Below are 27,439 nucleotides of genomic sequence, written 5' to 3' on the forward strand. Positions count from 1 at the left end.
CTCCCAGCCCCCACCCAGGGCTGGGCCCACTCTGCCTTGCACGCCTCCAAGGACAGAGGGAAAATGCTCACCACCTCTAGAAAGAGCTGTTTGAACCATCTACTGAACTCACACCCACCTCTTAAGTATCCGGTGAACGTGAGGCTCGACCCCAGCCGCACCTGTGGCAGACACGGCTAATCAATCCCAGCACTTCTAACCCGTGGGCCTGGAGGCGGCTTTTAGATCCTTCTCAAACTGGGACCTTGGGCATCCACTAAACCACAGTCGTTACAGAAATACACTGCCTGTCTCTCAACCTCCCTTTTATGGTGGGGGAAAAATGTTCCTAAACGAGAACCCTGGCTTAGCTTCAAGGCCCTTCATCATCCAGCCCTGGGACCAACTCTCCTCTCCTTCTAGTTGCCCTCCCTCATACCCCACTGCCCCAGCCCTGGCCACTGGCCACCAGCTGTGCCTCACACAGGGCACCTCACGCTCCAATTTTTTTTTTTTAATATTTTTTATTTATTTCTAGGAGAGAGAGAGAGAGCGTGAGCAGGGGAGGGTCAGAGAGAGAGGGAGTCACAGACTCTGAAACAGGCTCCAGGCTCCGAGCTGGCAGTCAGCACAGAGCCCGACGCGGGGCTCGAACCCACGAACCGAGAGATCATGACCTAAGAGAAAGACGGACACTAAACCGACTAAGCCACCCAGGCGCCCCTCCAATTTCAATCATGTTATATCCCCTCTCGTCCCCAGCCCGTTCCCTATGGCACACTCCTACTCATCCACTATGGCCCGACTCAAATGGCCCCTTCCCCCTGGGGGTTTCCCTGAGGCCTGAGAATGCCTCTCTCTGGTGCTCCCATAGCTCGTGCCTCACACATAAGCTGCTCTCTCAGAACTCCAGTGACATCTTCCCTGTCTTCCTCCTGGAGTGGAAACTCCCTGAGGGCAGGGATCAGGTCTCATCTGTGCATTCACTCAACTTACATAGTGAGGAGTCCCCTGGCTGTTGTGTGGGGGACAAAGTGTCGGGTGCTAGGGCAGAAGCAGACCAGTGAGGAGCCCACTGAAGTGGTCTGGGCGGGAAGGGGCGGTGGCTTGAAGAGGCTGGTAGCAGCGGGCGTGGGAGAAGGGGCTAGATTCAACTAGGTTTCGAAAGGATTTGCTGAAAGCATTGGGGGAGATAAGGCAAGGAGACAGTGAAGGGTTGTGGGTGAGTGGTAGCGCCTCTCACTGAGATGGGGAAGAGGGTGAGATGGGTAGGGCAGAGGCAGGTGTCCAGAGCTTACTGGGTCCTTCTGAGAAGTCTGAATGCCCATGAGGAGGCTCAGTGAAGGGACTGAGTGGCCAGCTGGATACCAGGGACTCCAGAGCGGCAACTGTAGGTTCCTCCACCCAACCATGCAGATGGGGACTTTCACCTTCCCTGCCACATGCGCTATACCTCTCTTAATGTTGCCAGGGATGACAGCCACCCCTTAGGCCCTGGGAATCAGACGTTGGTCCTAAAGAGGCCTCTCTTGAGGAGGCCGAGTGCATATGGGATTCCTGAGTTTGCTGTTTGTTGTTCCTGCCAAATCTCTGGCACCTGCACCTTCCTCCCCTGCTCCCCGTGTTTTGGCTTCCTAGTCATTCCACCCTGTGGCCTGGAGGTCCCAACAAGCACCTCCTGTGGCAATGATGCCATAACCTTCAAGTGACTTCTGATCCTCCAAGGCCACACCCCCTACACAGCTTTCCTTCACTGACTTTCCACCCTCCCCCTTCCTTAACCCAAAGATCTCCAGGAAGCATGGGCATGGGAAGGGGGCCCACACGTGGTGGCTGCTCCTTCCAAGTTCCCAACAGGGGAGAGACTATGAGGCCGTTAGGTGCCAGACCCAGGAATCAGAATGTCTGCTTGCTAGTCCCCCTGATCTGTGTGACCCTGGATACATTCTCTACAACCTCCTGAAGCCTACATTTCCTCAGCTCTAAAAGGGAAAGTTGCAACAATAGCAAACAAGTTTCATTTTCTACCTTGATTCCTTTTCTTACTGGCTACTTGGTGTACTATATGAAGAAGGGACCCAGTGTGGATCTGGGCTCCCTAGGTTAGGAGGTCAGCAATTGACTAGCAATGTCTGCCACAGGTGTAGGAAGGGGCCCTAAGGCACGTCATGTGTTAGCCATTCCTAGTTTTCATGATCTTTGGGTCCCTGCCAGCTTTGAGAAGCTGAGCTTCCTGGTTGGACGCAGCCAGAGCTGACCTTCACGGTCCCTCCCCAAGCTTACCTGTCATAGTCCTGAATGATCTGCCCGACAGCCCAGATGGCTGACAGATACTCGTTGGTGCCCATGGGGTTGATGTAGTGCAAAGAGGAAGGGTCCAGGGGATTCCCATTGGAGGCTGTGAAGTCTATCCCAACCTGTAGTGGAGGGGGGGGGGGTGTAAATAAAGGCCACCTAGGGTGGTCACAGACCCTAGCTCCCTATCACACTGCCAGGGAACGAGGCTGATGGGACATGGGAAGCCCACTCATCTCCCACCCTCCATAAGATGGTCTGAAACCTGGAAACTGTGTCACTCCTTTGGTTCTAGTGCCATTTGGCTCCCTATTGCTCAAGCACAAAGTCTATTGCCCAGATGTGATATAAAGCCAACTCATAGTCCCAACTTCCTTTCTCCCCCTCACTGTCACTACCCACACACTCATCTGTTTCCATTTCCAGGCCTTTATTCATGAGGTTCCCTCTACCTAAAGAGGCAGGCCATCTTTTCTCCCTAATTCTCCTCCATCATTCAGGCCCACTTTGGATCTGCCCTGCCTCCCCAGACACCCTCCCCACCTCCCCAAGCCACCTTCACATTATCCCTCTGACCACCAAGGGGCCCCGGGACCCAGGGCTGCCTGGTATGGCAGTGCCCATCTGCCCAGAGTGGGTGCCCAGGTGAGATCCAGGCCCCCAGAGCCAGGCCCAGGCCCAGGCACCGAGAACCAGGGAGGGGGCTCCACGGGAGCTGAGGTTGATGTCCTCCCCTCAGCCGCAGGGAACTCCAGCCCAACCCTGGGAGGGCTGGCAGATGGGCAGGCAGGCCTGCCTGGCAAGGGGGGATTAGGAGAGGGACCCAGGGAGAAAGATGGCCACCTTAGCGCTTGGGCATCGGGGGGTGGGTCTGGCATAGAGGAGGCGCCCATTTGTGAAAGAATACACACACACACTCACACACGGAACAGGGGAGCCCAGCCTATCAGAATGAGGGGGTAGTAGTGACCAGCAGTGGGGTCAGAGATCAACAAGGCCAATCCCCTGACTCCAAATGGTCATGCAGATAACCTCCAGCCCCATGGAATCTAGAGGTGGTGGCGGAGAGCAGTGAAGCCAGGCGGGGAGGTGGGCAGAGCCCGGGACCCCAGCAGGACCCGGTGAGGAGCGGAAAACCAGATGGGTGGGACCGGTCCATGGGGCATACGCTCCAGGCCACAGGCAGAGGCACAATTCATTTACTGAACACCTGTTGTGTGCCAGGCACTGAGTGATTTGCCGAGGTTGGTACAGAAACAAAACAAAATCCCTGCACTAAGGGTACTCACAGTCTGCAGGGTGGGGCAAACAGGGACAGGAGAAAACTACTGGAATAATTTCAGAGTGGCGAGTGTCCTGAAGATCATACAATAGGTAAAGAGACAGGAGGAACGAGGAGGCATCAGGAGGCCTCCCTGAGGAGGTGACCTCTATGCCCTGGCCTGAACGATGGCAGGGCGTTGCAGGCAAAGGGAACAGCACGTGCAAAGCCCGAGGACAGAAGGGAGCTCGGCATCCTGGGGGGGCGGTGGGGACCTGTGTGCACGGAACCGCAGAGCAGAGAGGAGGCGTCGCAGAGGAGACGGGAAGGCCTCCCGACCATCGAAGAGGAATCTGGCTTCTTTTCCTGCTGAAGAGGCATAGCCAGCACTCCTCGCAAGGCTGGGCAGCCCTGACCTCCAGCCAGGCCCTGACTCGGGCCCAGCCACCGGCAAGCTCTCCCCTGGGCCAGACACATCCTCTGCCCTGGAGAAGTCCTTCCCAAAGTTTACCCACGTCCCCTCCTGCTACAGCAGTGGCCCAAGCCCTTAGGGAGGCTCCTCACTGGGGCTGGGTGGGGCGGCGCTGGGGGGAGAGACTCACTGTAAACATGAGCTGGCAGCCTCCCAGGATGTAGTCCAGGAAAGAGTAGTCCCGGTTTATCTAGAAGGAATCAGGGGGGTCAGTGGGTGCCTGCTCGGCACCTGCGGCCTGGCCCTCCACCTGGCCACAACACCCAAGATGGCTTCTGGGGAGCGGATTGCTCTGTGCCCTGAAAACTTGGTAGAGTCAAGGAGGACAAGACCTGGTCTCATTACAACCAAACTCCAATCTCTCTATAACAAAGCACTCAGAGCAATAGTTCCGGTGGGTCTCACTCACTCACTCACACACACACACACACACACACACACACACACACACACATGCGCATGCCCACACGTGATGATTCCAGGCAGGGCCCAAGGGCGCAGTGTCAGTTACACCTACCAATTACACGGCAGAGAAAGTCTCAATTTGTTGCTGTTCAGTCCTTAAGCTCTCTTTAGCCCTGACCAACCTCGGCCCTGAACAGAGGGACCAGGCCTCCGGCTCAAGGCCTTCTGCTATAAATTAATAATGCTGCTAAAACAGTGTTGGTTTTGACGGTCTTTGCTCCTTTTGGCAAAGGATATTGGCTTTCCAATTTTGGTGGAGTTAGAAGGGGGTTCCTTTCAAAGTAAATGTATTTAAGTAAAAACAAAAGCAAAAACCAACCAAGCAAACAAACCAAAAAATCCAAGAAAGGGGAGAAGAAGGGCTGATTACAAAAAGGAATAAGTAAGGCAGGTGCCAAAACTCATGAAGGGGAATGTGAGGGACGGAAGTGTCAGGCACAAGGCCCCCAATCACAAGGCTGTAACCTGACAGATCAGCTGCCACTGAGCACTTCCGCGTTGTGACCTCACCGAACAGTCGTGGAAACCCCAGCCAGACAGTGTGGACTCTAGACTGGGACGCAGAGGCCTGGGGTCCGGGGTCGGCCAGCTGGCCCGGGGAGGGTCCCAGGACTCGCTAGGGACCTTCAGGCCCACCGGCCAGGGCTCTCGCCGCCCTGCCTTCCCTGACACCCACCCTGCCTCACTCCAGCACATGCTTGGCTGCCAGCTACCTGGGGACAGCCTTGACCCCTGCTGCTGTGACCCCCCACTCCCTTTGCTGGGCCTCAGAGGCCCGCGCGGTACCATGCGAGTCACTGTGACCAGAGCCCTCGATGATGTTGGTGGGCTCCCACCTGACTAGGGTGGGGTTAGGGTCCCTCTGCCCCTACGATGCCGAACATGCAGTGGCAAGCCACCAGCACGGGAAGCAGCAACTCCCCAGTGACCTTCCAACTAGCAGAGGACCTGGAAGGTCATTTCGTGCCCTCCCGGACCTCCTTATATCACAGGAATATGATCTGAGATCACCCTTCACATGCTTTACCTAGTTAACATCCCCCTTCTACAGAGGAGGAGACTGAGGCCCAGAGAGGTTAAGCTCAGAAGATCCCAGAGCCAGGACGTGGCAGAACCAGGATTTGAATCCAGGTCTTGCTGGCTCCATCCCCAGTGCTCTGTCTATCCCTTCTGCGGTGATACCTCCCTGTGTGGCCCCCAGCAGACTCCTGCCCGTGCCCACCCCTGCCGGCTCACCTTGCAGGAACGCAGGATAATGATGCCCGAGTTTTTATAGTTCTTTTTCTTCCTTTGCTTCTTGGGGTTGATGCACTCGAACTCCAGCTGGGTGACACGGGAAGAGAAAAAGAAGCTCAGCTCAGGGCTTCCATGGGGAGTGACCCTCCCCTCGGACCCAGGATCCCCCCCACAGTGCTGACCAGTGGGCAGCATGCCTCCTCCAGGAAGCCTTCCCAGATGCCCACACCCAGAAAAGGTTCCTGCCGCTTCAGGCTCACACCAAGCTGTGCCTGCCTAAGGCAGGAGGATCTGCATCTGCTCCCCACCCCAGATAACACCTACGTGTCATCTCGATCATGTCCACTCATACACCCAGAACCGCCACCCAGGGCCTAGCTTCTTGGGGGAGTTAAATAGCTCTTGAGTGCTCCCCATGTGCTGGGCACTTTACCTGTATCATTTCACTGAATTCTCACTCCCTTCACCTGCCCCATTAGACAGATGGGGAAACTGAGGCTCAGAGGAATTGGATATCTTGCTTAAGAAGTCCTTCCTGACTTAAGGTCCTAAAGCCAGAGGGGGAGATCTGAGACCTAGCCTGCCCGATTCCAAGCCTGTGCCCCTTGCCCGTCCCCTGCTGAGGTTTCAGGGTCACACACACACGGGCCCATCTCACCGGGACACCATCACGAGCCCCACACATCTGCGACACTGACGTCTGGAACTCGCCGATGAAGTCATGGCCTCCGTCGTTGTCATAGTCGTAGCACATGACCTGGGGTGGGCCCAGTGAGGTCACCCAGAGCAGCCCCCAAGGAGGGGCTCTCCAGCCCTCTCAGCCGCCTGAGCAAACCCCATGTCTTCCTTTGGCTGGTGCTTCACCTTACCCCCCAGCATCTGACTCGCTGGCCTGGGATGAGGCTGTTAGCTCCCCAACTGCCTCCTACAGGAAGCCTTCCATGATTTCTTGGGAAAGGAGCACCCCAGCAATGGAGGCTGTACACTCTGGAGCAGGAAGCTTAAGTCCTCATACACCTGTCTCTCTCAGCTCCTCATCTGTCTGGGGGTGTGACCCACCTGCCTTCCTGTGCCATGGCCTGAGGCCCTCCCTAAACTCATTTTCCTTGACACAGGTACAAAAATATCCCAGCTTTCCACGCTCTCTAATCTAGCTACCACTCCTAGGAGGAAGGCAGGAATTACCATACCCATGCCACTGATGGGTAAACTGAGGCCTCAAGAGGGAAGCACTTGCCCAAAGTCTCGCAGTGGCAGTAATAGGCCCAGAACTAGGTTTCCTAGCACCCTGTTTCAGGCTCCCTGCCCTAGCCTCGCTGGCTCCCTCTCCCCCTGCTCTCGGGGTTTTTAGAGAGCAGTAATCATTCTCCTCATCAACTGTCCACCTTAAAGGCCACAGTGACAACACTTGGTCGCCTCCAAGGTGTTTCCCCAGCCGTTAGCCCAGCCGGCAGCGCCAGGGCCCTCTGGGAAGAAGCCGGCGTCATTCTGTTCCTGTTTTAGAGAAGGGCTCACAGAGACAGGGGCCTTGCCCAGGCGGCTCACACGGTCAGGCAGACCTGAGACCGGAGCCCAGGTCCCCTGTCCCTTCCCCTACGTGGGTTCTCTTCTCCACCTTAAGAAGAAAGAGCGCCGGGGGCACCTGGGGGGCTCAGTCAGTTAAACATCCGTCTCTGTCTCTCTCGATTTCAGCTCAGGTCATGATCTCGCGCGATTGAGCCCACACTGACCGTGCACAGCCTGTCCTCTCCCTCTCTCTCTCCCCGTCCCCTGTTTGTGCTCTCTCTCTCTCTCTTTCTCTCTCTCAAGAATAAACTGTAAAAAAGGTTAAAAAGAAAGGAAAGAAGGAAGGAAAGAAAAGAAAGAAAGGAAAGAAAGCTCGAGCTTTGCCAAGGCACCCGGGGAGCCCCGGGGCTGGCGGGGGGGGGCATGGGGCCCCCAGAGCCCCCTCACCTGGATGGGCTTCTCCAGGTCCCCATCACACAGGGACACCAACGGCACAGTGAATGGTTTCCACACAGGGTCCAGCGTGTACTTGATCACCTGCAGGGCGTGAGGGCCGCGGGTGAGCGCAGGCAGCGGAGCTGGGGTGGGGCCGGCGGTAGAGATAAGGGCGGAGACCCACAGCCACGCTTCTGGGGCCGGTCTGCGGCTGGCAGGGAACAAATCCTTTGGGCGCCATCGTGCCTCTCCCTGTTCCCTGCACGGCCGCGACCACACAGCCCCATCCCGAGACACTGGCTCAGAGACCCCCAGAGTCCCACGCACCCACCTCAGTCCTGTGAACCAGCATCCACTTGCCGTCATCTCCTGGTTTATAGAACTCGAGAAATGGGTCTGACTTTCCGAAGAGGTCCTGGAGGAGGCAGGACGATGTGGGTGAGGGCGGCACAACTCCAGCGGATTCAGATGAGAAGTGGGGTGACCCTGCCGCTGCCCCCAACCCAGGGTCAGGTGTGGGGGCTGTGGGCAGAGCAAGTCCCCAGGGGCCAACCAGCTCTCCCCCCTGCCCTGGTGTCACCGAAGCCTGCGTTCAGAGATCCTGAGGCCCAGAGCCTGCAGGAGCTACAACGCACACGGGTAGGACTTCAAAAGGGTGACTGCTTCCGGTGCAGGGCGATGCCCACAGCAGGGTGTGGTTTTAATTTATTTTAGCGGAAATCTGAAAAACTCAAACTATCCCAGCCTGTCACAGAAGGGATACGATGTCCTCCAAAAATCCATTTATTTAAGTTAAAAAAAAAAAGTGTCAGGGGTATTCAGGGAAAAGAACTCCCTAGGCAGAGGGAATAGCAAGTGCAAAGGCCCCGGGGCAGGAGAATACCTAATATAATCCTGGGACAATGAGGAGGCTGATTTGGCCGAGGCAGAATGAAGGTAGGGAGAGTAGAAAGGGTGAAGTCAGGGGGTAGGGGTGAAGGAGGGCGGGGGACTGTGTGTTATTATAAGGATCCTAGCATTCACAGTAAGTGAGACGGGGAGTCCCAAGCAGTAGGTTTCCAATTATGTCTTGAATACCTCGAAATAATGGGAATCTCACTACCTCAGCGGTAAAGAGGTTCTAATTTGGTCCTAAGCTACGGACTTGCTCCTGGATACGGGTGATAAAGGTGACAGCCAGAAGCACCAGGAAAGGCTGCACAACCCTGGGCTGGGGGAGGGACACCGCCCCCTGATGGAGACCTCCTTCTTGCCTGCCTTACCTTTTTGTCCAGCTTCCTGCCCGCCAGACTCAGTGTGATGACCTGGTTGTCTGACAGCTCCTGGGCAGCAATCTGTAAGGCCACAGCAAGGTGAGGGCTGGGACCTGCCCCTTCCACTCCCCCTGGCGCCCCGCCAGGCAGAGTGAGCACAGGTGCCCACGAGTCAGCTCTTCAGGGCTGGGCAGGGGAGAGGAGAGGAGGGGGGCAGGGGTAGTACCAGGCGACCCTGGACATGCCTCTTGTCTTTTCAATGGAGGTGTTCCATCTTCTGAAAAATGGGGTAACCCATCTGAATCTGAGGAATCAGAAGGGACTCCGTGTGGCTCAAGAGAGGAGGCCATGTGAAGCGGTTACCAGATATGAGGGGTGGTCTTGAGCCCGGGGGAGGGGCTCTGGGCCAGGGAGCAGTCTGACAGGCCCCCTCATGCCCCGCTGTGGACCCAGGAAGCACAGCCAACCTCAAAACGCCACGGCATTGGGAATTCCAGCAACCTCCCTGTGCAGCTAGGGAAACTGAGGCCCAGGGGTCACCTCAGTCCCTCTGCTGTCTGGTCAGCTCATATTGTCATCTGTCTTCCATGTCTTCGCCATCAGCCATGACCCTACGGCCCCAACCCAGCCAGTGATGGACCAGCTGAGTGACCGTGGGGCTACCCTTGCCCTCTCTAGGCCTCTCTCTCCCCCTCCCCATGGGGTGGCAGGGAAAGCCCTTGGGCCAACACCCACACAGCTGGGCTGGGTCCTCTTTTCGCTCGGGCTTCCTCCTTCCCCACACCTGTAGGACAGCCTCACCTTCTGGAAGCTACTTGACCTCCTAGAACTACACAGGAGCCAGGCTGGATGCCAGGCTCCCTTTCCTCTCCTCCAGAAGACACTTGCTCAACTACCTTGCAAGATGGGTCCCATTATTACCCCCATTTCACAGAGGAAGGAACTGAGGTTTGGAGTGGCAAGGTGGCAATGCTGGGGCTAACAGTTACATCACCTGGGTTGGCTTCCAGGTAGAGGGGAACTGGCTAGTGAAGGCATTTAGATAAGGGGGTTCTGAACCCCAAGAGATTGGGAGGGGACAGTCAAGGTGGCAGGAACAGTGGATAATGGTCTGGGATATGTGCGGTATGCTAAGATTTCAGTTTGCCTTGAGCCCGGGGTATGTACATGGAGACGTAAAACATGACTGCGCCAGGAAAGCAAGGTGGGGTCCCCCACAGCCTTGAATGCAAAGCTCCACAGGTAGTGGGGAGCCAGGGAGGCTCCAGAGCAGGGGAGTGACTATACATGAGCACATATAGGGCTGGCCCTCCTCCCCCTAGCTGGCCGGTTCCTCTGGCATCACACAGTCTCTGAAGGGGGCAATCCAGAGACTCTCACTAGCCTCACTGCCCCAGGGCACTTCCTCTCTGGGCTCCAGGTCCCTCATCTGTAAAACAGGTTTCCCGGCCTTCTAGGGGACCGTGAGGACCCAGGGCTCTTCCGCGCAGAGGGCCTGCGTAAGGCTGGAATCATTGCGCATCACTAGAATAAATGCGCACCCCATGGCTGGAAGGAATCGTTGCGCATCGCACCGCTGCAATCATTGCGCATTGCAGCCGCAAACAGAGCTCCGAGGGTCAGGAGCTCCTCAAAGACCCCCTAGGGAGGGCAGGCGGGGCCAGGAGGGGAGGGCAAGCTGGGAGGGCTAGGGTGGCCTCCAGGGATGAGTGGGAGCGCCCCTGCCCTGGGAGTGGGAGGCCATAGGGGCCTCTAGCAAGCCCCCTACTCCCAGCTTGCCGGCTCCCAACGCATCATCTGTGGAGCCAGGAGCCCGTTGCTAAGAGACCTGTTGCTAAGTTGTAAGTTGGGCCTTTTTACTCCAAACAAAGCTGGTGATTATCTGGCAGGGAAGCAGCCCATTGATGGGGGAGGGCAGCCGTCAGAGGCGGAGGGGTGCAGAGAGCAGGGAGGGGGCTGGTACCGTAATCAGGCCCTTCCCTGCGGGCTTGTCATTCATCAGCAGCAGAGGCCGAGTGATCTTCTTGCTGGAGACGATCTGGGGTGGGGAAGGAGAGAGGAGAGTGGCGCTCCTGAGGGTTGGCAGGGAGGAAAACGGCTCAGCAGGCACCCCTCCCAGCGCACGCACGCGGCTCGTCTCCCTCCGTGCTGGTGGCTTGCTGCTGGTTACACCTCCCCGTGCAGCCAGCAACCATCGCTAACTCCACCGGGCGGCTGAGGAGATGGCCGCCCAGAGGGGTTAAGACACCGGCTGGATGTCCCACAGCCAGCACGGATCCCTGCAGTCCACTCCCACTGACCTGGCTGCCCCCAGGATAAGGCTCCTACCAGGCTCACATTCGGGAGGCCCCTGCGGGGAAGTCCAGCCCCCTCACCACCTCTCCTAAAGCCATCTACAGACCCCACCCTCCCCAGGGTGCGATCCCTGATGGAGAAGAGCAAATCCTGACTCCTGTGTATTTTCACGATGGAAGAGAGAGACAGGCACACCGCACAAGGCGATCGACACGATGGGGAGAGGAAAAGCAGAACCCTTTGTAAAGTTGCCCCTCGGCCATCTCTGTACCCCTCCCCACACTCTCCACGGGCTACCCTGGTTCTCGGTTTCTTGGGGGGAAGGGGAATGCCAGCGTTTCTCTGTGCTGCCGCAGCAAGTCTGGCTTTCTTCCCCAGTCCACTCTCACCCTCGCCCTTCCCCACCTGCTCCTCATCATCTGCCACCCTGGGCTGTGGGTGCAGCCACGAGGGGAGACCAGGAGGGCAGCAAGGCTGACTGGTGGCTTTAGCTCGAGTCCAGAGGCCTCCAGGCCGTGGCCACATCATTCACCAGGTCCTGGCAACCCGCGGCGCGCTCTGCCCCTTCTCCGGGCTTCGGGTGGCCACGCTGGTGGCAGCTGCTGCCCCCTCACCCTCCCATGCTCTCCTCAGTTACCCTTTGAGGGCATGGACTTGGGGCAGGAATCTCAGAGACACACCCTGCTTCTCACACCCCCGTGGGCCTTGCTTTTCCCTCCCGTCTCCTGGAAGGGCGGGCCGTCTCAGTGCGCACTATTCCCCATCATCACCGCAGACTAAGCAGTCATCAGTAGCCCCAAGTGAAATGGGGGGAGACTGAGGCCCAGAAGGGGCTGCGGACTTTGCCCGAGGGCACCCAGCCAAAAGGGTTGGAACTCCTAGCCCTGCAGTCACCCGACCCCGATAAGCTCAGCAAGGACTGCACTGGATGGGAAAGGGTGGCCCAGAGAGGGAAAGGAAGTTGCCCAAGGTTACACAGTAAGCCAGCCACAAAGAGGGATGCCCACGGGTACTGGTCAGATGCTCCTAAGCCAGGAAGTCAAGACCACATCTGATTACTTCTGACAATCAGCGGTTTTGGCCACATGGGGTCCCCCTTCCTGTGTGGCAACAGCCAGTGGAAACTCTTCAGCCTGGCCCCAAACCTCCAGGCTGCTTACCCCTTCGTGCTAGCTGCCCCCCAAGGCCATCTGCGTTTGCAATGCTACCTCGAAAGCCAGCCAGGAAAATGGGGCCAGGGAAAGCAGGTGGCAGAAGAGGCCCTCCGCAAGGGACTGCCCTGTCCTTGGGCGCAGGGAGGGGTCAGAGGCGAGAGCTGCCTTGCCCTTGGCCCCCGGAAGGGGCCCGGCTCACCGTGCCCAGGCTGCAGGAGAACTGGCCCAGGAAGTCATGCTCATCGAGTTGTGTGCTGGACTTATCCTGGTCAAACAGGGCAAACTTGAGCTTCTGCACCTCCTCGAAGTGGTAGTCGAGGACGAACTTCTTGGAGAACGCGGGGTTGAGGTTGTTGACGGCAGTTTCTGTCCTGTCGTACTAGCAGAGGGGCGGGGGCGCGGGAGCCCAAGTCAGGCAGCTGCTTCAACCCATCCCGGACTGCCCGAGGTCATTCAAACCTGCTGAACAGCTACTCTGTGCCAGGCCTTTGTGGCCAGTGACCTGGGTGGCTGGGGTCATTAGGACTCCCAGCTCACGAATGAGGACACGGATGCACAGAGAGGTTAAGGGACTTACCCAAGACTGAACAGCTAGAGGGGCAGTGTCAGGATTTGAACCCAGGTCTGGCTCTAATGCTGACGCTCATAACTCTTTGACTCTGGCTCCACACCAGGGGCCAGAGGAAGAGCTCGAGCCATGTCTCTGCCTGGGTTAAGTGACAGACAGTAAGTCTCTGTCCCCATCAGGGCCTCCGTTTCCATTCTGTGCAACGAAGGGATTTCACTATCAGTGGTTTTCATCCTTTTTATCTTGGAAGAACCCTTTTTTCAAACCACATTTCACGTGGAGGCTGAGAGAGGGAACAGAGAGGAGGAGGGGTACTTAGGGGCAGGTGGGGGCAGATGTCTGTACCTTGTACAGAATCCTGGAATGTCTCAACTGGGAACTGTACAGACCACCCCCCACCTACTGTGGAAACCAAGGCCTGGGTAAAGACAGGGCCTTGTACTGTGGGTCAGCCGTGGGGCTGGGACAGGAACCCGCCTCCTGGCCTCTCTACACAGAGGCCCCAAACCGCGGAGTCTGGGTGATGGTCTATTTTGGGGCCCGGGCTATGTTGATTTTTCCTCCCACCCAGTCCATTTTCAGGGGCTGGAGCAGCAGGGGTGGAAGAAGTCTTGGCCCTGGGCTATTTTTAGCCAGGGTGGCCAGCCTGGGTGAGAGGCTGATTGTTGGGGGAGGGGGGTGGATGCCATGAGTAGGGGTGTGGTGCAGTGGGGAGGCGGGGGTCCCAGAGACCCGGCAGAGGGGGACAGGGTGTTCCAGACATGCTGGCTTCAGTCCTCAGATGACCTCCTGTTTTCCCTCCCGCTTCCGGCTGTTACCACCAACGCACTGGGTGACACAGAGGGGCCCCTACCCACTCTAGGGCCCAGTGTTCCGTCTGCAAAATGGGTCAACAATCTCAGCACCATTTCCTTGGCATCATAAGAAGGATCTAACATCTGTGGAAACTCTTTGTAAATCATAGTACGTTAATCAGGATGCCCACTGTGGCTCAGTTGGGTAGCTATTAAAAATAGATCCGTATTTTGGAAATTTTACATGCATATAAAACTATCTTAAAGGCCGGACACCTTTAACAGTGCTTCTCTCTCTGACACACAGGTTTCTCACCATTCTGATTATTTTCTTTGGGGCTATCTGTGTTTTCTAAATTTACTAAAATGAACCCAGGCCCCTTTTGAAATAAAAACAAAGCAACTTTTAAAACTTGAAAGTTTTGGGTTTCTCAATATCCTTCCTCAAGCTGCATCTCCAATCAGCCCCCAGGCCGAAGTCTTCCCGCTCAGAGGTCCTTGGTACCATCCACAGCCCCAGGTCTGGCTCTCTGCCAGGTAGGCAGTGGGGGAAAATAGCCTCATTTCACAGATGAGGAGTCAGGCCCAGAGAGGGACAGCCACTTGCCCAAGGCCACACAGCTGGGAGTGACAGACCTGGGTCTTGGCCCAGCTCTGGGACCAAAGACTGAGTTCCCCATTTCTTTGTTTGCTCCTCACTGACTAGGTGTTCATTTAGGAATAAACATGGGGGGGGGGGCACCTGGGAGGCTCAGTCGGTTAAGTGTCTGACTCTTCAGTTCAGGTCATGGATCACATAGTTCTTGAGTTCAAGCCCTGTGTCTGGCTCTGCACTGACATTGTGGAGCCTGCTTGGGATTCTCTCTCTACCTCTCTCTCTCTGTCCCTCACCCCGCTAATGTCCATGTACTCTCTATTTCAAAATAAATAAAGTTAAAAAAATGTGGAAAGTTATTTTTAAAATTGAAGCATTTTGTAAAACCCTAAGGTTTTAACTATATATTATAGTAATTTTAAATATTATGATATGGGGGGCACCTGGGTGGCTCAGTTAGTTGATCATGAGACCCTGGCTCAGGTCATGATTTCATGGTTCATGAGTTCAAGCCCTGTATTGGGCTCCAGGCTGACAGTACAGAGCCAGCTTGGGGCTCTCTCTCTCTCCCTCTCTCTCCCCCTTCCCTGCTCATGTGCTCTCTCTTTCTCTCTCTCTCAAAATAAATAAATAAACTTAAAAAATATTTTAAAAAGAAAATATGATATGAAACAATGTAATTATGAATATAAATCTATGAATTATAATATCTTAAACACAAATATAATTATTTTAAATAATACTATAAATACAACTTTTAAAAATGTTTATTTATTTTGAGAGAGACAGAACGCAGGCAGGAGAGGTGCAGAGAGAGAGGGAGAGAGAGAGAATCCTAAGCGGGCTCCGCACTGTCAGCACAGAACCCAATGCGGGACTCAATCTCATGAACTGCAAGATCATGACCTGAGTCTAAATCAAGAGTCAGACACTTGACTGGGCCACCCAGGTGCTCCTTAAGTAATGATATAAATACAATTTAAATAAAATTTATTAAAAACTTTTTTCTTAATGTTTTATTTATTTTTTTGAGAGACGACACAGACAGCATGAGCAGGGGAGGGTCAGAGAAATAGGGAGACACAAAATCTGAAGCAGGCTCCAGGTTCTGAGCTGTCAGCACAGAGCCCGACGTGGGGCTCGAACCCATGAACCGTGAGATCATGACCTGAGCCGAAGTTGGACGCTCAACCGACTGAGCCACCCAGGCGCCCCCAAATTTATTTTTTTAAAAGTAGGCCCCTTGGGGCACCTGGGTGGCTTAGTCGGTTAAGCGTCCGACTTTCGCTTAGGTCATGATCTCGCGGTTCATGGGTTCGAGCCCCGCGTCGGGCTCTGTGCTGACTGCCAGCTCAGAGCCTGGAGCCTGTTTCAGTCTGTGACTCCCTCTCTCTCTGACCCTCCCCTGCTCACGCTGTCTCTCTCTCTCTCCTAAAAATAAATAAAACATTTAAAAAAAATAAAAAAAAAAATAAAAGTAGGCCCCTCGCCCAACATGGTCCTTGAATTCACAACCCTGAGATCAAAAATAGCATGCTCTAGTGACTGAGCCACCCAGGGGCCCCTGAAATTTAATTTTAAAAGCAAGAAGTAATCCCTAGCCCATCCTCCAGTGACCTCCAAGGGTCTAACCTGGAGGCCCCAGGATCCAGGGGGACCCCCTCCTGGCAACCCGGCTACCCTCCGCCCACCCAGATGCACATGGAGGGGCCTCACCTCCATCCACCTGCCATCGTTCTCTGTAAAGAGGACACAGAAGGGGTCGGACTTGGAGGTGACGTCCCGGTCCAGCAGGTTCTGGCCACTCACTGACAGCTCCACCTTGCACACGCAGTACTGAGAGCCCATGGGGGCCACCCCCGCTGCTGGGGCGCCCCCGCCAGGGGTGTAGGCCATGGGGGTCGGGGGCGGTGGCAGCAGCTCCTGACAGTCTAGGGGCATAGAAGAGGGGGGGTCAGAGAGGGCACAGCAGCCGCTGTCCCAGCCCACCCGAGGAGGTGTCATCACCTGCCCCTTCGGGATGTGGGCAGAGAGAGGGAAGGAAAGGTGAGCACACACTGGGGCACCACAAGCAGAAGCTTGCCCGAAGGAGAATGAAGAACAAGTCCTTGGTAGCACGTGCAGTTTGAAGTTATTTTCTGTGTTGGTCAATCATCACACACGCAAGTCCAAGCTGCCCCTGCCTGATCAGTGACGGGTCACAGTGGACATGGGCATCTGAAACATTCATTTTCCCGGGAGCACTCGGGCTTCTCCGGAGCAATCAGCAGTTTGGCATCTTGGGGCTACAGTGGGGCTTGTGATTGCTCGGGTTTCCCTCGTTGCTTTGGCCACTAGGAAGCTCACTTCTGATAACTTACCCAAAGCTTGACTTTGTTCATTGCAATCTCATTCATCTTGTACCCTGGGCCTACGCACAGGAACTGAGGCCCAAGGAGGTACTTGGTGTGTGCTTGTTCACTCAAGTGAAAGGACAAAGCCTCCACATGGCTCAGATCCTGCCCGAGCGGGTCATTACTCCCAGTATAGAATTAGAACTCTTCCACTTGTACCTGACTTCCCCAGATTCCATGCCCCGGGCCTTAGGTACCCCTTCCGCTGTCACGGCTAATTACTGGCATTTGCTTACGTTAAGCAGTTCTGTTTTCCAGCAAGGTGTTCATTTGGAGCAAGTGAAGAGAAACCCATCTCTGGGAGTGGAGGGGAGCTCTGGGTTCCGCCCATAACAAGGCCCTGCGGACAAGCCATCCGGCTCTCTGTGCCTCAGTTTCCACATCTGCCCATGAGACATCAAGATATAGCCCTTCCCAAACTCCTGCAGTTGGGTCTATTCCACTGGCTTGTAGTTAACACAAGCCCCGACACCGTGTGGATGAGGCCAGGTTCCGGCTCCTTGACTAATATTTCAGCCCTTCCCTGTTGAGTGGGCAACCGGCCCTGTACCGCCCCAGAAGGGGGTAAGAGGAGAGCATTCCCTCTGGGGACATGAACCCAACTTACTTACTCGTAGTCAGTGCTGACACCGAGCTGGGCACATGATCTGCACGATGTCTCTAATTCTCATTCAGTCTTGTGGGGCAGGGATTAATTATACCCCGTTTTCCAGACAAGGACACTGAGGCCCATTCATTCACTCTAGAGCGTTTACTGGGCATCTACTAGGTCCCAAGAATCAAGCCGGGACTGGGATCCTGCAGTAAGAAGGCTGCCCGATCACAGCCTGGCTGACAGCTCGGGGGCGTGGGGGGGGGGAGGAGTGGCCAGGGCCTGGGGGCTTTATTCTGAGTGATGGAAGTCTTGGAGGGTTTTAAGCAGAGAGGTGACATGATCTGATTGGTGTTTTGAAAAGCTGACTCCAGCCCCTGTGGGGAGAAGGGGCTGTTAGGCTAGGAGAGGCAGCAGGGAAGATGGCGAGGAGGCGGCTGTCATCCAGGGAGGAGGGACCGAGGCACGAGGCACGGCAGCAATGCTGCCCCCCCCCCCCGACCCCAGCCCAGCTCGCTGCCTGAGCGCCAGCCTCGGGCTGGGCAGACATGCCCCAGGCTACAGGAGGCCCCGGCTAGCGTGGGGCTGGCACCAGAGGCCCCTCTCCGGACACAGCGAGACCTGGGCGTGCCAGAGAGGATCTGGACAGTGACAGAGCCAGTCCTCAGCCACCAACCCGCCACCCCCCTCGTCTGTCCCTACAACCTCGTCATAATCACGTGAGCCCCGAGCATCAGGGCAGCACTGCAATTTGCCCGCAGGATTTATTCTTGTCGTGTAAAAATTAGTTTCCACCGGAGGGGCTGGAGCACCTCATTCACGCTCCCTGTGTGCAGCTGGGTGGCCCTCCGTGGGGGAGGGGCGAGCAAAGCCTCCACCCAGTCAGGAGGGCGGAGGGGATAGGGGTGTCCAAAAGGGACACCTTGGCAGGTGGCTGAGAGAATGCCTGTGTGTGCTCACAACCGCCCTGAGGTGGGGTGGGTCACAACAGTCACCCCCATTTTACAGATGAGGAAACTGAGGCCCAGAGAGTGCTAAGTCACCTGCCCAAGGTCTCCCGGCCAGGTAACCGCAGAGGCAGGGTATAAGCTGGGTCTCTGGCCTCCCCAGGCCAATCTGTGTCCTTCTGGCCAGAGTGGGGGTGCTGCCGGGCATGGTGACAAACCAGGACCTGGGTGGGGACCAAGGGCCGTCGGCCAGGCAAAGGGAACCCCAGTGCCTTGGGGGTGGCACTGTCCACACCTCTGGGGTCATCACTGATGAGGTGGGTTCCAGTTTACCCGCCTCCTCTGCCCCTCACGGGCCCCCTTCATGACACGCTAGATGGCCCCATGAGGGCCACCTGTCCCCTGCTGCCAAGTCGGAGGCAGCTATTTTCATCCTGAGGGGTGTCAGGTACGCACGCCCAGGCTGCCACACTTCCTGCCGCACGTACGCACACGTGTACAGTCACACACATGTACACAGGCTCCAGACTAACACAGGCAAAGGCATGTACGCATATGGACACCGGGTGGGGGGCCCCTTCTCCCCTGCCCTCCCCCAGTCTGAGCCACTGTCGTCACTCCAGTGTCCCCGCGCTGTCCTCCTGCCCCACACTGGCTCCAGCCTGGCTGAGGGCATGGCCGGGAGGGCCAGGTCACAGGGGCGGGGAGGGGTGTCCGGCTGGGCCGAGCCCCTCGGAATCTCCCGCATCTCTACCCCGTCTGGCTGCCAGGCCCCAGCTCGAGTGAGCGAGCCCAACTCACCCTCTGGCTGGAAGCTTCTGGATCCCCGAAATGGGGAGCACATGATGTCGGGGTTGGGGCAGGCGAGGGTCAGAGCGGGCCCCTCCGTGCCAGCCCGGCAGCGGGCAGGCGGGCCGGACCCTGAGGCCTGACGCAACGGAAAAAGAAATCACAGCTTATGCTGGGCCGGGCCCCCTCCCCTCCTACTCCAGCAAGAGGGCAGGCGGGCAAGGTGTCATTAAGGGAGGGCTGGGCCTGCCATGCGCATCTGGGCCAACAGGAAGCCTCCTTGATGCGGCACCCGCCCCACAGGTAATTTGAGGTTACGGGCTGCACAGGGGGCACGGAGAGCCAGGCAGGGCCTGCTCGCAGACGGTCCCGCTTCTCGGCCCAGATGGGCACAGGCCTTCTAGAGTGACCAGATCCCCAGGGGAGGAGCTGGGAGCCGGGGATAACACTAAACCAGGAGTCGCTTTTACAGATGGGTCGACGGAGGCGAAGAGAAGACAGGGCTCGGGAATTCCCGTTCGTTCATTTCACAAGCTTCCCCGGAGCGCCCTGAGACGGAGGGCACTGGATGAACCGGACACAGGCTTCAGCCCCCACAGGGTCTAGTGGCCCCAGCTCCCCACACATCTTGCCCTTCGGGGGGGACAGGACAGGATTTGGAGCCTCTGGTGCTGAACCCCAGATCTAGAACATTATGGTCTTGGCCAGAAACCGAAGAACCCGTCATCCTGTCCCTCTCTCTTTCTTTCACCGCCCACCCTCTTACCCCACCTCTTTCTAGATTCCACTCAAGATGCAGTGAGCAATGTCCTCATCATCTGCCTTCCGCTGCCTTGGCCCAGCCAGACCGCCATCACCTCATGCCCAGCTAAGCACTGGGCCATGACAGGGCTCCCAGAGCAACCCAGAGCCAGAGTGAGTCTTTACCCATGCAAATCAGAGGCTGCCACAGTTCTTCCTGAAACCTTCCAGAGGCTTCGCCTTCCAGGCCACACGAAACCCAAATTCTCTCCAGGCTTATAGGGCCCTGCTTGACCTGACCCCATCTCGTGCCAGCCTCCCCCTCCCCCGTCTGCCTCAGCTACACTGGCTTCCTCCTGCTCTGCAAACAGGCCAACCTCTCTACTGCCTCAGGGCCTTTGCACTTGCTATTTCCTCTACCAGAAATGCTTTTCTTCACAGCATGGGTCTTGGTTGTCAGAGGCATTCCCTGGTTGAGCTAATGTAATTTCTGTCTTAGCCCCACACTGTTCCCTTCACACATCATTCTAATGTACAGTCATTTAACTTGTCAATTTGTCCGTGTTTTGTCTGTTTGGCTCCCTAGAATGTAACCTCCACGAGGGAGGGATCATTCCTGCTTCCCTAGCACGCAGAGAGGCATCTGTACGTACTGAGTACTGAGTATGTACTTGCCAAATGAATGAGGGAGGGAGAAAACCCACCATACAGGCTCTTTAATCTTCAGCCTCAGAGAAATCACAACCACCCCCCCGACCCGACACACATCGCAAAGATCCCTGACACACATCAGAAAGATCACAAAGCCGTGACTGAAACCTGGGACCGTCAAGATTGCTCCAAGAGGCCAGGAGGAGAGGGCCTCATATCCCACTTCACAAGGATGGAAACTGAGGCCCAAGAAGGGGCAGTGGTTTTTCCAAAACAGGAAAGGGTGATGCCGAGGCCGAAGGCCACGTTGTTGACTCTACCCTTTCACCTGCTATTGGCTCCAGCGGTTCAGGACCCAGAGGCTGGGCTGTGCGCCCCGCTCACTGCGGGGAGGAGACGGTGAGGCCAGAAGGGCTCCCGACCCAGAGATGGGCAGTGACGAGGAGACACCGGGGGCGGGGGGGGGGCAGGCACAGAGAGATGGGCAGTGGGGGCGGGGAGGCACAGGCTGAGCGGGAGAGCCAGATAAGGGAGGATGGAAAGCCAAGGGCAGGGCTGACCGAGGTGCCCAGGGAGGTAGCGGCCCCCACTCCAGAGGGTCTCCCGTGGTATAGACTGCGGGGCAAGGGTAACAATGGCACAGCCTACCGGGACTTCTGGTGGGGGGATCATGTGCCGCACGAAAAAGCGTGTTTGACTTGATACTTAGAAGATGGAAAAGAAATTCTGTTTTTGGTGCTGATTATGGAACAAAAATGCTCTACAAAGTCTGGTTAGTGGTAGTAACAAGGACAGCGGCTCAGTCCTCTGACCAGTACCCCCAGCAATTAAGAGCACAGACTCCGGACTCAGAATATCCGACTTTCAATCCCTCGCTCTGCCATTTACCTGCTGTGTGGCCTTGAGCAAGTTACTTCACGTCTCTGGTCTCAGCTTCCCCCTCTACAAAACGGCAGACAGTGAGAGCGCTCCCGTAGGGTACTGCAAGGATTAAGTGCAGTAAAGCACTTAGAATGACCGCATGTAGCTTATGCTATTATCAGCCGTTCTTGATGGCTGGGGGAAGCCGAGCAGATCGGAATCCCAGGAGATGTGTGAGGTTTATGGATTATGTAAAGGGGGCAAAGAGTGAAAACTGGTTGAGAACTATGGCTCGAGGTTCCTCTTCTTAACTGGAAGACAGAGTACTGGCATACCAGTGGAGAGCAAGGTGGTGGGCGGGGGGCCAGGGAGGGGATAATGGATTCAGACCCCATAAGGTGCACCCCTCAGGGCCTCTGGGTCCTTATCCATGCAGCAAATCCCGCTCAGCGGGGTTTAGTCTCTGACCAGAGGGTCCTTAGGGCAATGGCCCTAAGATCTCACAGCTTCACGTAGTTTTCCCAGATGGGCCACCTCAGCATCTCCTGGAAACTTGACAGAAATGCAGCATCCTGGGGGCGCCTGGGTGGCTCACTTAGTTAAGTATCTGACTTCAGCTCAGGTCATGATCTCACAGTTCGTGGGTTCGAGCCCCACATCGGGCTCTGTGCTGACAGCTCAGAGCCTGGAGCCTGCTTTAGATTCTGTCTCCCTCTCTCAGCCCCTCCCCTGCTTGCACTCTGTCTATTTCTCTCTCTCAAAAATAAATAAAACATTAATAAATGTATATAAAAAAAGGAAAGGCAGCATCCTGGGCCCACCAGACCTGCTCAGTCAGAATCCCTAGAGTGGCACTTAACAACCTGTGTTTTAACAAGCGCTCCTGGTGATTCTGTGGTGGGCTGAAGTACACGCAAATACCGGGGGTGGCCAGGTGCGGCATCCTGCTAAAATGCAGATTCTGATTCAGCAGGTCTGGGGAGAGACCTCAATGTCTGCATTTTCTTTCTTTCTTTTTTTTTCTTTTTAATGTTTATTCATCCGAGAGAGAGAGAGAGACAGGGAGACAGAGAGAGTAGGGGAAAAGGCAGACACAAAATTCAAAGCAACCTCCGAGCTCTAAACTGTCAGCACAGAACCTGACACGGGGCTTGAACTCACGAACCATGAGATCATGACCTGAGCTGAAGTCAGACACTGAATGGACTGAGCCACCTGGGAGCCCCGTAATGTCTGCATTTCTAACAAGCTCCCAGGCGACGCCGAGGCCGCCCATCTGAGCCTGAGCTCCTAGATCGGAGGTGACATTATGGCCGCCCCATGGCTGACCGCGTGCCAGGGGTGGCTCTGCTTTAGCCCACACTTGGCATAACAAGGCAGATGTCAAGTCTGGTCAGTACAAGGACCGTCAGCCTCACACACTGAGTCTGTGGGCCAGGTCTCTGCAGATCTCTGAGTCTGCAGTGTTGGGTCTCGAGGGTGACACTGTCAGCTGGAGCCACTGTCAGTGGCTCCACTGCCTGAACGTTTGGGGTCAGACCGTGTCTCAAATATGTCCAGATCTAAGCTGCTCCTTCGCCCCATTTCCTAGGTGAGAAGTCCCTGGGACACAGATGGTAGCTGTATTAGGCTTCCCCAGAGAAAACAGAACAAATGGGGATTTCTATATATATAGGAAGAGATTTCTTTTAAGGAATTGTTTCCCGCATCTGTGGAGCCTGGCAAATTCTAAATCTGGAGGACAAGACGGAAAGCTGGAAATTCAGGTCAGAGGTGATGTGAGAGTCCTGAGTTCCAAAATCCACAGGACAGGGCAGGCAGGCTAGAAACTAGGCAAGATTTCTGTTTTAGGGTTTTGTTTGTTTGTTTGTTTTTTAAGTAAACTTGGCCCCCCAATGTGGGGCTCAAACTCACAATCCCATGATCAAGAGTTGCAAGCTCTACCGATTGAGCCAGGCGCCGGCTGGGCCACCCCTCTTATGTTGGAGTCTTGGGGCTGAATTCCTTCTTGGAGAAATCTTGGTCCTTTACTTTTATAAAAGGCCTTCAATTGATTAGATGAGACCCACCCACCCAATGCAGGGTAATCTGCTTGAATAAAAGTCTACTGATTTAAATGTTAATCATATCTAAAAAATACCTATGCAGTAACATCAGACTGGTGCTTAAGCAAACAGCTGATCACCACAGCCTAGCCAAGTTGACATGTAAAATTAACCATCACCACAAACTTCAGCCTCTGGGAGAAGAAAATCATGGGGAAGAAAAACAGGGTGTTGGGGCTGGAGTTCTGGGCCAGCCCTTCCTAAATGTGGGAGCTGGGTGGGCCTAGTCCCAGCTGGAAGGGAAGCTGGAAGGGAAGAGAGGAGGTGGGTGTGGCCGTGCTGGTGGAGAAATAGTAATGAAATAAGAGTAATAATAATGTCTGTCCCAGGCCCTGGGCCCAATACTTTACGGACTTTAACTTCTATGGCTTTACAACATCCTTAAGCGAGATGTTAGGAATACCCCCATTCTCCAGATGAGCAAAACAAGGCTTGGAAGGGTATGCAATCCCGAGCCTCTGCTAAGATGACTCTGGATAAGCTTTTGGTCCTTCTGAATCTTAGTTTTCTTATCCATCAAATAGAAAGTACAAAATGCCTAACACACTGTAGGTGCCCACTCACAATGAGGAAAACCTCTCCGTGGCTCCGGGCTGTTCTCAGAATGATATCCAAGCCCCTCCCCCCCCCCCGCCCCCCGCCACAGCCCTCACACTTCTGGCTCCAGCGATGTTGTCCACTACCCAGAGGTCCAGAAATACTTCTCCAGCATATTGTATATGCTGTTCCACCTGCCTGGAGCGCCCTTCCCCTTGGTTTACTTTGCCTTTTCGTTCTCCCAACTCAGCTCAGCAAAACCAAATGCAATCGATACCACTCTGCCCCCTCCCCCCTCCCCTCCGCCACCCCCAGGATGGCCAGAATGAAAAAGGCTGCCACTACCAAGTAGTGACAAGGGCATGGAACTCCTGGAACTCTCACGCCGCCAAAGGGAGTGTGGCCTGGGGCGAACGCTTGCAGGGATGTGTGACAGGTCCACCGAAGCTACACAGATGCACCCCGGTGATGACCCAGCAACGCCCCACAGAAACACGCACCTGTGTTCACCAAAGGACCCCCCCCCCCCCGCAATGACTTTCACAGCAGCACTATTTAGGGTAGCCCCAGGCTGGATGCACCCCGGACGCCCATCATCAGGAGAAGGGATGGAGAAATGTGAGCACCCACGCAGTGGACTATACTTCCAGGAGCACGGGGGCGCCGATGATACGGACGGGTCTCATGAACGTGCTGAATGGAGACCAGGAAGAAAGAAGTGCATGGTCCTGTCTGATTTCATTTATATGAAGTTAAATTGCAAGCAAAATAGATCTGTGCTGCTGGAAGTCAGGAGGGAGGGGTGCTTGTGACCGGAAGGGGGCACCAGGGGGCTGCAGTGTTGGTCAAGTTTCTCTGTTCCCTGTCCGGGTGCTGACATGACTAATGCTCTGGTTTGTAGACACCCATGGAGCTGTGTGTGGGGACGTCTGTATGTTTCATAGCGTGCTAAGATCTGAGGACTCCTCTACAAAGCCGCCCCCCACCCGCTGGTCCATGGAGAAGGCACCGACATTGTCACCATATTGTAAGTAACTGGCTTAGGAAATGTCACTGACCTTTGTTGGAAGTGAGGAAGACCGAAAAGGCAAAGGGGGACTGCAGATTCTCAGAATTCCAGGGTTGGCGAAGTCTGGGATTTCAGAATCGTGAGTCCCCTGAATTCCTGAGCTGAAAGGCTTTCGGCTTATCCTGTGCCACCTTCCCAGGCATACACCACCCGCAACATCCCACAGCCCCAGTTCTCTGGGTGGGGGAGGGAGGGGTCCAGCCCCAAGCTGCTCAAACCCCTGGGCCCTCCCTGCAAACCCCCTGCCAGGCGACAGCGCCCAGAGTGGGCACCGAGGTGAAGGGCAGCATCGTGACACAAATCGCTTCTCTACCTTAGCTAGGCTGGCTCCGCCGCTGCACGGGGAAGACACCGCGCTCCTGACAGGCAGCCAGGCCATTATGGGGATAAATACAGATGCAGAGGGCACAGCGTGGAGGCTGCAGCAGGGGTCTGACACCCCATGGAGTCCCCAGCTTCCATCCGACCACACCCAGGGGAGGCTGTTCTCTGCAGCCCCCACCTAATCACTAAGCTCTGGCCCCTGGGGAAGGAGGCCTCCCTTGGGACCCCGAGGCCCCCAGTTCAGCTCAATCTTGGTCCAAAGGGCTTGGCCCCACGTCTCCCCAGCCTATCACCCCAGGGGCTGTGGCAGCAGGCTACACAGTGGCCTCCATCCTACCCCCAACCCTCCAGGGAGTCAGGAGTCAAGGCCTGCTTCTGCCACCTCCTCCCTCCTAGGCCTCAGCTCCTTCATGTGCAAAGCGGAGCAGGTGACGGCCTGACCTCCACCTCTCAGGGAGTGCGACACAGGACACAGGACGGGTGTGGATATACTCTGGGGTGCAGAAAGTACTTCGGGAACTCAGGAGTGGGTCTGGCTAAGCTTGGGGGTGGACCAAGCTAATGGAGGCTGGGGGGCATGGTGACAGTGACCGGTAGCCAAAGTCATTCCAACCTGGCTTCATTTGTAGGGGGCAGAGGGGCAGCCTCAGGGACAGGGACAGCCCTGGGCCTTGCCCTGTGGTGCCCATGCCCACCCAGGGACTCCCGCGGGGAGACTAGAGACAGGGCTTCCCAAAAAGTGTGTGAATTCTTCCAAGTTCCTTCCCCTCTCTGTGCCTCAGTTTCCCTGTGTAGAGCCTGGGCTCCTTCCAGCCTTGAGGAGTCTTTCCTGGGGTGCTCTGAGCCTCAGCCCCAAGCTCCCACCCAAAATCTCTGGGCTGATGGACCCTGAAAGTCATCTGGGCTCACCCCGTACTGAATCCCCTCATGGGTTCCTGCACATGGGGACGAGGCACCCTTGCTCACTCCTCCGCATGTGGGGCCCTCCCTCCTCTTTGTTAAAGGCTTCTTGTAGTTCCAGTAGCTTTCATGCCACCCAGCCCCACAATGAAGGGGTGCTCCCTGCCCCCCACTCAGCCAGACAGAGGGGAGGGGTGTCTGTGAGTCGGAGAGCAGGTGCTACTTCAGGCCCACGCAAGTGAGCCTGAAGGTCTTCTCAGCAAGACCTTCTGGTCACGGACATCGCCACCTGCTCTTGGGCTCTGGGTCCCAGCTCACAGGAAGTCCTCCCTGAGGAGAAGGAAACAGTAGCATGGACTGCCTGTGCCCGGCCCTGGCCCAAGGATTACAGCATTCCACTCAGGCCTCCCTGCAACCCCAGGACATGTGCCCTCTTATAAGCACCCCATTTTACAGATCGGAGAACCAGGCACAGAGAAGTGATGTAGAGGTTAGAGGTTGAATTATGTTCCCCCCAAAGCTAAGTTGAAACCCTAACCCCCTAATTCCTCAGAATGTGATCTCACCTGGAAATACAGGAGTTGCGGATGTGACTAGTTACGAGGAGGTCGTACAGGGGTAGGATGGGCTCTTAATCCAATGTGACTGGTGTCCTTATGAGAGGGACCGTATGAAGACACTGAGGGAAGGAGGCAGAGATCAGTGTGATGCTGGCATAGCCCCGGGAACCCGGAAGAGTCAAGGAAACATGCCTCCCCTAGAGCCTTTAGAGGAACATGGCCCTGCCCACACCTTGAACTTGGACTTCTGGCCTCCAAAACAGAATATATTTCTGTGCTTTTGAGCCATCCAGGTTTTTTTTTTTTTAATGTTTTTTATTTATTTCTGAGAGAGAGACACACACACAGCATGAGCAGGGGAGGGTCAGAGAGAGAGGGAGACACAGAATCCAAAACAGGCTCTAGGCTCTGAGCTAGCTGTCAGCACAGAGCCCGACGCGGGGCTCGAACCCACAAACCGTGAGATGATGACCTGAGCTGAAGCTGGACGTTTAACCAACTGAGCCACCCAGGCACCCCTTGAGCCATTCAGTTTTGAGTCTTTTGCTACGGCATCCCTAGAAAACGAATACACTACCCAAGGTCATCCAGCTGGTCCAGGGCAAACCAGGGCGTGACGCCAGGCAGCTGGGCTCCCTGCGTGCACGTTGCAAAGCGCAGCC

The 27,439-nt window shown here is 55.8% G+C and overlaps 1 protein-coding gene across 7 annotated transcripts in view; it reads right to left on the bottom strand.

Annotated features, from left to right (window-relative positions):
• The window catches only part of CPNE2 (copine 2), a 46,882-nt gene that overhangs the window by 15,506 nt on the left and 3,937 nt on the right, over window positions 1-27,439 (bottom strand). For all 7 annotated transcript variants that reach the window (XM_039232667.1, XM_039232666.1, XM_039232670.1 and 4 more), the window contains exons 2-11: window positions 16,025-16,239; window positions 12,551-12,730; window positions 10,866-10,940; window positions 8,912-8,983; window positions 7,981-8,064; window positions 7,662-7,751; window positions 6,367-6,465; window positions 5,709-5,795; window positions 4,138-4,197; window positions 2,263-2,396 (exon numbers count right to left, since the gene is read on the bottom strand). In XM_039232667.1, the coding sequence (XP_039088598.1) occupies window positions 2,263-2,396; window positions 4,138-4,197; window positions 5,709-5,795; window positions 6,367-6,465; window positions 7,662-7,751; window positions 7,981-8,064; window positions 8,912-8,983; window positions 10,866-10,940; window positions 12,551-12,730; window positions 16,025-16,204 (1,061 nt within the window). In that variant the 5' untranslated portion in view covers window positions 16,205-16,239. The remainder of the gene's footprint in view (window positions 1-2,262; window positions 2,397-4,137; window positions 4,198-5,708; window positions 5,796-6,366; window positions 6,466-7,661; window positions 7,752-7,980; window positions 8,065-8,911; window positions 8,984-10,865; window positions 10,941-12,550; window positions 12,731-16,024; window positions 16,240-27,439) is intronic.

Source organism: Hyaena hyaena, unplaced genomic scaffold (genome assembly GCF_003009895.1).
Source record: "Hyaena hyaena isolate Hyena2069 unplaced genomic scaffold, ASM300989v1 scaffold_68, whole genome shotgun sequence".
NCBI lineage: Eukaryota > Metazoa > Chordata > Mammalia > Carnivora > Hyaenidae > Hyaena > Hyaena hyaena.